This window comes from Sphaerodactylus townsendi, linkage group LG08 (genome assembly GCF_021028975.2).
Source record: "Sphaerodactylus townsendi isolate TG3544 linkage group LG08, MPM_Stown_v2.3, whole genome shotgun sequence".
Classification (NCBI taxonomy): Eukaryota; Metazoa; Chordata; class Lepidosauria; order Squamata; family Sphaerodactylidae; genus Sphaerodactylus; species Sphaerodactylus townsendi.
In genome coordinates, this window is record NC_059432.1 from 107,584,672 (window position 1) to 107,594,786 (window position 10,115).

At 50.4% G+C, this 10,115-nt stretch overlaps 1 protein-coding gene across 1 annotated transcript in view; it reads left to right on the forward strand.

Moving 5' to 3' along the window:
* CLCN2 (chloride voltage-gated channel 2) overlaps positions 1-6,415 on the forward strand; it is a 114,298-nt gene extending 107,883 nt beyond the window's left edge. The window contains 3 exon segments of the mRNA XM_048505440.1: positions 504-608; positions 1,890-1,976; positions 5,012-6,415. Of these exon segments, the coding sequence (XP_048361397.1) occupies positions 504-608; positions 1,890-1,976; positions 5,012-5,206 (387 nt within the window). The 3' untranslated portion in view covers positions 5,207-6,415.
* Positions 6,416-10,115: the final 3,700 nt, after the last annotated feature.

Sequence of the window (10,115 nt, forward strand, 5' to 3'; positions counted from 1 at the left end):
AGATTCTTGGGCAAATTTCTAGGATGTTCCTGCAGGGGGCGCATTTTTGGATGTATCGGCACCAAAATTTCAGGGTATCATCTGGAGATGATGGCACCCCCCAAGTTTGGTGCAGTTTGGTTCAGGGGGGGCAAAGTTATGGACTCTCAAAACTGTAGCCCCCATCTCCTATTAGCTCCCATTGGAAACAATGGGGGATGGGGCACCTCTTTGGGAGTCCATAACTTTGGACTCCTTGAGCCAAACCTCACCAAACTTGGGGAGTAGCATAAGGACAGTCTCCTTATGATATGCTGAAATTGTGGTGCTGATATGTCTAAAAATGCACCCCCTGCAGGCACCAATGTCCTGGTGCAAAAAAAATTTGGTCGTGGTGGAGTGGCCGCCCATGGGGGGGGGGGGTCCTCCAACTCAGGTTTTGCCCAGGGCTACAGTTTGCACAGGGCTGCCTCGTTATGCCCCTGGGCGCTGCCCCTACCAAGTGGGTGTTTCTCTCCTTTCAGATCGTGGAATGGGAAGAGCAACAGCTCGATCACTTTGTCAACTTCAACAACAGCAAGATTGACCCTGCCCCTTTCCAGCTGGTGGAACGCACTTCTTTGCACAAGGTAGGAAGGGGGGGGGGACATCAAAAGGGCTGCGTGTGTCCCACAGTTCCCCGTTAAGTGCCCCACACATGCTCGACGCAGACGTTCCCAACCTTTTTTGAGACTGCAAGCACCTTTGGAATTTTGAGAGAAAGTACTGAGCACCACAGGAGGCGGAGCCAAGCCCAAAATGGCTGCCGCAGGATGTGGAGCCAAGCCCAAAATGGCTGCTGCAGGAGGTGGAGCCAAACCCAAAATGTCTGACACAGGAGATGAAGTCAAACCCAAAATGGCTGACACACAAGGTGGAGACAGACAGAATCTTGGGAAGAAAGAAATCCTGAAGGGGAAATGGGACTATCCACTGACTAAAGAAAGCCCAGAGGTTTACCCGTCTTCCTCAGCCTCCAGCGGAAAACCTGTTCATTTGAATGGGGGAATCCAACAACAAAGGCCTTCTTTTCATTGGCCCCACCTGCTTTCTGAAATGCTTGGCAGGAAGTACTAGTGGGTACCAGGGGAACCCTGCACTAGAGTTGACTCTAGAATCTGCTGGCATCCTGAGCCCGGTTTGATTCCCCACTCCTCCACCTGAGTGGCAGAGGCTTATCTGGTGAAGCAGGTGGCTAGTCACAGTTCTCTCCGAACTCTCTCGGCCACACCTGCCTCACAAGGTGTCTGTTGTGGGGAGAGGAAGGGAAAGGAGCAAGTAAGCCACCTTTGAGTCTCCTTACAGGAGAGAAAGGTGTGATATGAATCCAAACTACTCTTCCTCTTCTAAAATTTTGGGTAGGTGAAGAGAGGTGAAAGGCAGTATATACAGGCACAACTGTTCTTCCTGTGACCAGCTAAAGCAGGAAAAAATATAAGGGTGACGACCAGAAGTTGCCTTTATAGGCCTGTCCAAACCAGCCGCAGCTCTCCCAAGATCTTAAGCGGAGGCCTTTCACATCACTTACCAGCTCGTCTTTTCAACTGGAGATGCTGGGAATCAAACCTGGGACTTTCTGAATGCTGAGCAGTTGCTGGGTCACTGAGCCATAATTTACACTGATACCTTTTTTTTTAATTGTGCAATATAATACCAGAGGAAACAATGTAATGTTATCAGACCTTGTTATTTGGAGAGTGAGCCAGGTGACTTTGGCGGGGAGCGGTGTGGGGGTGGTGGTGCATCTTTGCCCACTGATCCAAAAGATATGTATTGTTACTTGGCCGGGGGCAGCGGGGCGGGGGCAGCAGAGAGGAACTTCCACGCTTGCAAAGGTCAGGAGTTTGACGCGGAGCCTTGATCTTTCCTAGACACACACCATCTTTTCACTTCTGGGGGTGGACCACGCTTACGTCACCAGCATCGGGCGCTTAATTGGCATGGTGTCTCTCAAGGAGGTGAGTGTATTAGAAGAGAAGAAGAAGAGTTTGGATTTATATCCCCCCTTTCTCTCCTGCAGGAGACTCAAAGGGGCTTACAATCTCCTTGCCCTTCCCCCCTCACAACAAACACCCTGTGAGGTAGGTGGGGCTGAGAGAGCTCCGAGAAGCTGTGACTAGCCCAAGGTCACCCAGCTGGCCTATGTGGGAGTGTACAGGCTAATCTGAATTCCCCAGATAAGCCTCCACAGCTCAGGCAGAAGAGCTGGGAATCAAACCCGGTTCCTCCAGATTAGATACACGAGCTCTTAGCCTCCTACACCACTGCTGCTCTACTGGCCTCTTCTTCGATCCCAGCATGCAGACACACTGCTCAGAGAGGAGAGGGGCTGAGGGGCAACCCCAATGTCTGAGATCAGAGGTGACCCACTTGCTTTGGGGTCAGAAAATAGACTCGGAGACTGTACCTCCCGCACCTGCCTTCCTCCATGGGAGGAACTTTCCCCAAGTCCTCCGTCCAGCCTCAACACAAAAATGCAGTCAAGGTGAGTCAGTGGGAAATGGTGGCAGTAGCCACACATCAGGCAAACCCTGGTTCAAATGTGGCACACCCTATTCGTGGCAGCAGGGTAACATTATTGAACTAGGGTCTGGGAGACCCTAACCCTACCCTGCCATGGAAGCCCACTGGAAGTCCTTGAGTCTGTCACGTTCTCATGGCCTGTCCTACCTCACAGGGTTGTCATGAGGCTGCATTGGAAGAGAGGGGGAATAACGTCACAAGCTGTTTGGCATCTCCCCATTGGGGAGCAAAGCGGGTTATCCTGGCCTAAATAAATAATATGCTACGTCCAAAACAATATAAGATTCACAAACACCCGTGACATAGAGGCGCTGGCTCACACCATTTATATTACCTGTTAGTTACTTGTAAAGTATGCCAAATTGTTGGCTATTAGACTTATCAAACTATTATATCTCCATAACATATATATATCTCCACTTTAAATCCAATTCATGCAACAATTTTTATTTATTTATTTATTATTTAAGCCCCAAGGGGCTCTGGGCCCTTTTATTATTTAAGCCCCAAGGGGCTCTGGGCAGTGCACAACACTGTCTATATCAGTGGTGGCGAACCTATGGCACGGGTGCCAGAGGTGGCACTCAGAGCCCTCTCTATGGGCACGCACAGAGTTGCCCCCACCCCCACACATCTAGGCTGGCCTGGGCCGCTGGGCTCGATTATTAGCATTAAACCTAAGACCTAGTTTTGGGGACGCAGTGTAGGTAACCCTGTTAAGCGCTGTTAAACCCCACTGATTTTCATGCGAAGAACTAAAGCGCTATCCTTTATCTGGGAGTAAGCTTGGTTGCTGGCAAAACTGAGTAAACCCTCCTAGGGTTTATGATTCAACTGTTGGAAGAGTTGCACGATTGCTTCAAAGCAAAGCCACCGACTACCACCAAGCTTACTCCTGAGCAACACACGCCTTGGAGCCAACTGTTTTTTCTAAACTAAAACCTCAGTATCAAGGTTAAATTGCCGTGTTGGCACGTTGCAATAAACAAGTGGGTTTTGGGTTGCTATTTGGGCACTCGGTCTCGAAAAGGTTTGCCAACACTGGTCTATATACAATATATAAGGGTCACAATAGTGACCCTTATATATATACTAAAATCTATTAAAAACCCATTAAAACCATGTAAACAGCGGTCAAAAACAGTAACAATAATAATAATGGCATCCCGTAACCCAATTCCTTTAAAGCCACTCCAAAAAGAAGGGAGCGACCGAACTCCTCCCTAAAATTAACAATAAATATACAAAAACAAATTATAAAAAACAGGGAGCAAGAGAGCCAAGGAGCAAAGCAAAGAAATTTATTACAAGACAACCTTCTCTCAAGTCCATAATCATGTATTTGTTAAACCAACAATGTCCGTAATCTTGTCAATATTATTGCGTCAGTGTCACCCGTTGTGACTGTAATACAAGTTCATAACAATTAATGAAAATCCTGGATTGGTGGCTTGTTAAAATGGTTTTAACAAATACATGGTTATGGACTTGAGAGAAGGTTGTCTAATAGCCAACAATTTGGCATACTTTACAAGTAACTAACAGGTAATATAAATGGCTTGAGCCAGCGCCTACGTGCCACGCGTGTTTGTGAAACTAAATAAATAATAACCAAAGTCGCAGGAAAAGTGTCTCTCAGCACCCATTTGCAACCGGGGAGGAAGGAAAGTTCTCTTCCTCTCAGGGTGGTTGTACAGTTTACAATCTGATCACTTCAGGAAATGCTTTGAACAGTCAAGTACTGTATGACTGCAGAGTGATATTAGTATCTCTATAGTTGCTGCGCCACTACTTTTTTTTTCCCATGTTGATGAACATTTGGTTTTGCACCTCCAGTTTCTGTCCAGCCCAACTGTAACGGCAGGCACAGTGAACCCAGTGTGTGTGTTTCAATCAAGGGGCCTATGCCAGTGTGAAAGGGTCAAATCCCCCCCACCCCAGCCTGCAAAAGAAGCATCCTCCTTAACCCTAGTGATTTCCCAACAAAATATACATGCATGCACTTGCACGTGCGTGAATGAAAGCCCAAGGAGCAGCAGTGGCGTAGGAGGTTAAGAGCTCGTGTATCTAATGTGGAGGAACCGGGTTTGATTCTCTGCTCTGCCGCCTGAGCTGTGGAGGCTTCTCTGGGGAATTCAGATTAGCCGGTGCACTCCCACACACGCCAGCTGGGTGACCTTGGGCTAGTCACAGCTTCTCGGAGCTCTCTCAGCCCCACCTACCTCTACGAGGGTCATTTTGTTGTGAGGGCTTGCTTAAGGAGATTGTAAGCCCCTTTGAGTCTCCTGCAGGAGAGAAAGGGGGGATATAAATCCAAACTCCTCCTCCTCCTCCTCTTCTTCTTCTTCTTCTTCTTCTTCTCCTTCTCCTTCTTCTTCTTCCTCTTCTTCTTCAAGCGTGCACGTTTTCTGCTGCCGCAGATGAGCCCGCACGGTCCATTCACGCAGTCTTTTTCCTTCTCTTCCTCCAGCTGCGGAAAGCAATCGAAGGCTCGGTCACTGCCAAAGGGGTGAAGGTCCGGCCCCCGCTGGCCAGCTTCCGGGAGAGCACGACCAGCAGCAGCGAGACGGAGGCCACGGAGATCCACCAGCTGTGGGACCGGCGGCACCGGCACTCCATCCCCCGCGAGTCTAGCCCTTCCGAGAGCGACGACAAATGCCAATGACGCAAGGTGGACTACCACAGACTGCTCTCTTGGACGTGACACAGCAGCTGCCCTTCCGGCCAAAGCCTCCAGCTGGGGGGACTTCACTCCACCTGCCTGCTTGCCGGTATGGCAGCGCAACGGACCGGATGTGAGGATCCCCTAGAAATCCACAAGGTTTAAGGCGCAGCTGCTGACACCTGGCCTGATTCTGGGGGATGGGATAATGTGAAAGAACTCCTGGTCCCGGCTGAGAGAGAGCCCCGACCCGCTCGACCCCATCCCCTGGAACGAGGCAACTCCCGGTCTCCGCCACGACTTTCCTCTCGATTGTGAGATCTAGTTGTTGCCTCTTTGCTGTGCACCTTTCCCCTACCTTGGACTCTAGCATGGCTCTGGGTTTGCACATATGCAGGGCCGGTTTCAGGTTTGGGCAGGGGTGGAGGGCCCCCTTCTCCTCCTCTGAGCTCCGCCAAGACCCCCCCCCCATGCCTTTCTTCCAACCCCCACCCCCATCACCCCCCCTCCCCGTCTTGTTTCTTTCCTGCAACTGTTTCTGAGGCTTCCTGCTGGCTGTGTGCCCTCGCTCTAGCCTGATGGGTGGGATATGCAGATCAGGACATCACTGTGGTCTCCGGCAAGACTGCCTCCATTGCTTATCAAATGCATGTCCTTCCCTGGCTCCATGCGGTTGGGGAGGGCTGCGGCAGCGAGCCTTGTTAGAAACTCTAAACCCTGGGAGGTGCCTCCCCTTAGGTTATGTTGACACTGGCCCTGTGACCTCCCTTGGAGAAGAGGTGTTCAGTCCCGCCTCTGCCACCGCTCTCGTCTCTCAACTTCCCTTTCCAATAACCTCCCTCTGTCTTGTAACGGGAGACCGTCAGTTGAGTGCAAATGCCTTGGAACGGGTTGGGGTCAGCTGGGGTCACAGACCTCTGGTTTAAAGGGACCTGTTTTGAAGGATTGTCTACTTCCCGGTCTTCTGCACGGAGGCAGAAGCGAGAGGACACTGGATCCCTGAGCCGTTGAGTTCCAGGGAAACATTCCTTCCCCACCCAGCCCCTCCCCACCCAAGGACTCCTCTCTGCAGTCTTCCGCCCGCCCCCCTCTTCCCAGAGCCTCCTTCGGATCCCAGGGAGAGGGGACGGGGACAGGGAAGCTGGGCCCTGAGATGTATATAAAAGAGATTGCGTTTTTTTTATATTAATTTAATAAAATAGAGCTCTAAAACAAGCAGGCTCTTGAATCGCTCACGCCAAGTGTCTGCACAGTTCATGTTACCCAAAACTGGGCATAGCAAACCGGGCCACCAGCTCTGGGTTGGGAAATTCCTAGAAATTTGGAGGGAGGGGGGAGCTTGGGGGAGGCAGGCTTTGGGGAGGGAAAACATTCTACTCTCGTTGAGGTATAATAGCCTAGTGCCCACCATTCCAAGCAGTCGTTTTCTCTAAGGCAGTGATGGCGAACCTATGGCACGGGTGCCAGAGGTGGCACTCAGAACCCTCTCTGTGGGCACGCACAAACAGGTTCATCATGTGGGGGGGGAATCTCCCCCCCCCACACACACACACACACATCTAGGCTGGCCTGGGCCGCTGGGCTCAATTATTAGCATTAAACCTAAGACCTAGTTTTGGGGAAACAGTGTAGGTAGCCCTGTTAAGCATTGTTAAACCCCACTGATTTTCATGCAAAGAAGTAAGGCGTGATCCTTTACCTGGGAGTAAGCTCGGTTGCTGGCAACGGGGCTTGCTTCTGAGTAAACCCTCTTAGGGTCGTGATTTACCCGTCCCAAGAGTTGCATGGTTGCTTCAAAACAAAGCCACCTTCTACCACCAAGCTTACTCCCGAGTAACACACGCCTCAGAGCAAACCATTTTTTCTAAACTAAAACCTCAGTATTCAGGTTAAATTGCCATGTTGGCACTTTGTGATGAATAAGTGGGTTTTGGGTTGCCGTTTGGGCACTCGGTCTCAAAAGGGTTCGCCATCACTGCTCTAAGGGAACTGGTTGCTGCCATCAGGACATAAGGTGTAATTCTGGGAGTACTCCGGACCACACCTGAACTCTGGCAACCGAGCGAGTCGTGCGATTGGGGTTGGAGTCCAGAGAGCTGGATCTGACTTTCCGATTCGAGACTGGCCTTCTTTAATCCCAGTGGGCGTCTAGCAGCGGATGTTTTAATAACCATTGCTCGGCACTGTCCCTTCTTAGCTCGAGAAACACTCGCAGGAGCACCTGCGCATGCGTTTCTAAAAGATCAGGCGTTTTTGTCAAAAAATAAATCTAGCGAGTCAAGTCGCGAGATCTTGGACACTGGCTCCTCGTCGCGAGACGTTCTCGATCCTGCCTTGAAGGAATCCATCTCCTGGCTTCCGGCTTGGCCAGGTGGTCGCCGCAACGTGGATTGCTAACGGCAGTCATCTGTCAGGTGGTGTGAAGCGTATGATGGGGAAAAAACAGGCTCGGAGGACCTCGCGAGTGAGGAGGAATGGGTTTGTGAAGGGCGTCTGTCTCGCTAGCATTTTGCTCCGACAGAATCTCTGCTGCGGCAGACGCCTTCTCTGCGGCCCGTTTGCCGCCTCCTTCACCCACTTTTGGCTGCAGCAAACTCCTCCACCGACGGATCTTTGTCGGGCCTGTCCAGATGCTGACGCTGTCTCCTTTCTCCCCTCGGGACCTTCTAACCGCTTCTTTTCGACCAACATGCCCATGAAGGTGAATCTCTCCCTCAGGCTGAAGAGCTCTTGGCGGCGCCAGGAGCGCTGGCAGGCGCTGGCAGCATCCCCTGCGATCATTAACCTGCAGAGCTGCAGTTTGCCAACCGGCTGGCAACTCTGACCCCGCTTGCCCTTGGGGCTCTCCGCTCCTTTTCTCCCCCCCCCTCGCCCCCCTCCCCTGGCCATACCTGCTGTGCAGAGCTGGGCATGACCCCCAGGAAGGACTTTGCGGTGACTTTGCCACTTAATGAGCAGTGAATGGCAGGAGGGAGAGAAAGAGGCAGATGGATAGAAGCCCCTGAAGGTTAATGGGCGAGCGTGCCGGGCACGTTCCCTGCATGCTGTAGAAGAAGGAAAACGGGGACTGCGAGTGACTAGAGCAGGGGTAGGGAACCTGCGGCTCTCCAGATGTTCAGGAACTACAATTCCCATCAGCCCCAGTCAGCATGGCCAATTGGCCCTGGACTAGAGGGATTGGGGAATCTTTGCCCCATGGGTCACAGAAAGAAATCTAGAATCAATGGGACAGGTGATCTTAAATCAAAAAGAGTAGATCTACTGCAGCTATTCCTGATCTCCATATGACAGAGGTCAGTTCGCATGGAGCAAATGGCGAAGAAGGAGAAGTAGAAGGAGAAGAAGGAAGAGAATAAGGAGGAGGAGGAGTTTGGATTTATATCCCCCTTTCTCTCCTGTAAGGAGACTCAAGGTGGCTTACAAACTCCTTTCCCTTCCTCTCCCCACAACAGACACCTTGTGAGGCTGAGAGAGTTCTGAGAGAACTGTGATGAACACAAGATCACCCAGCAGGAATGTAGGAGTGCAGAAACACATCTAGTTCACCAGATAAGCCTCTGCCACTCAGGTGGAGGAGTGGGGAATCAAACCCGGTTCTCCAGATTAGAGTCCACCTGCTCTTAACCACTACACCATGCTGGCTCTCTTGGGAGAATGGATTCTATGACATTCTGCCTCATTGAGATCCCTCCCCTCTCTGAACTCTGTTCTGCCTGGGTTTCATGCCCAAATCTTCAGGAATTTCCCTGAAGAGTTGTCAACCTTACCTGGAATTATGAGCCATGTGTATTAGAATAGCCCCTTTGAAAGGATGCAGGCAACACTAGGTTGAAGCTGTCAGTGTCGAAAGAGGCCTGTCTGGTGGAACTGAGAACCCTCCCAACATTCCACATATGCTGATTCAGTGGAAACAAAACACTCTGTGCATGCTCAGATACGCTGTGCATCCAGTCTTGTTGCTTCCAATCGTTTTAGTTGCGCCTTCTATGGCCAATTTTGGAGAGTTCCCCACAACCTCTCCAACTGCAGTCCTTCATGGCCCCGTAGCTTTTAAACACAGATGGTTCATTTTTTTCCAAACGGTTGGAATCTTTTGCTCTGGATGGCCCATTCAGCATTCTCGTGGCTTGCTTGCAACACAGAGATTTTGGAATGACGCTCGGGACACGTTTTCAACACAGTTTTCATTCCCACTGGTCCAGCTACTGTGGCCTAGCTTATCATGAATCCTTTTGAACAAAGATCAAGTTATGCCAGATTGCAGTCGGTAACCTGATCTTTGCCCCTACACATATTATGGGATGGGAGGCATTAAGGTGGGGAAGTGGGCTTTGGTGGCTCCCAGGAATAGTGAGAATCCATGACAGGGCATTCCCTAAAACAGCAGATCAGAAGGTCAGCTGTTCTGCCCCACAGTTTGAGTCTTTCTGTCTCTGGAATGGGAAGACCCAGCTGAAACATGTGACTTAATCTCTAGAGTTTCCTAAGCCAACCATGCTATTGCAAAAAAAAAAAAATTCTCTTCCACTGTGGAGGCATGCTTCCCTGTTACCCAAAATGGTGAGAGCCCACCCCTTTTGGAGTGCAGGAACTAGCGAGAGCAGATTCTTTTGTTTAGCAAAAGGTCAGGCAAGCTTGAAATCTTTGTTGCCATAGTCGGGCAAGCTTGAGATCTTTGTTACCAAGGTTTTGCAAGAAATCCACAGGAGAGCAAATAAAGTTTAACAAATTCATTTAGAAGTACACAATAATAGGGGTACACAAGTACACAATAATCACTGCAGCAGAACACGGACACCGTCCTAGGATATAAGTAGTGTTGAGAGGATATGTTTGGAATCAATGAAGGGAATTTGGGAAGTAAGGGTTATAGTCACCTAATCTTGGAGTGGAAAGGTCAAATTTACAGAGC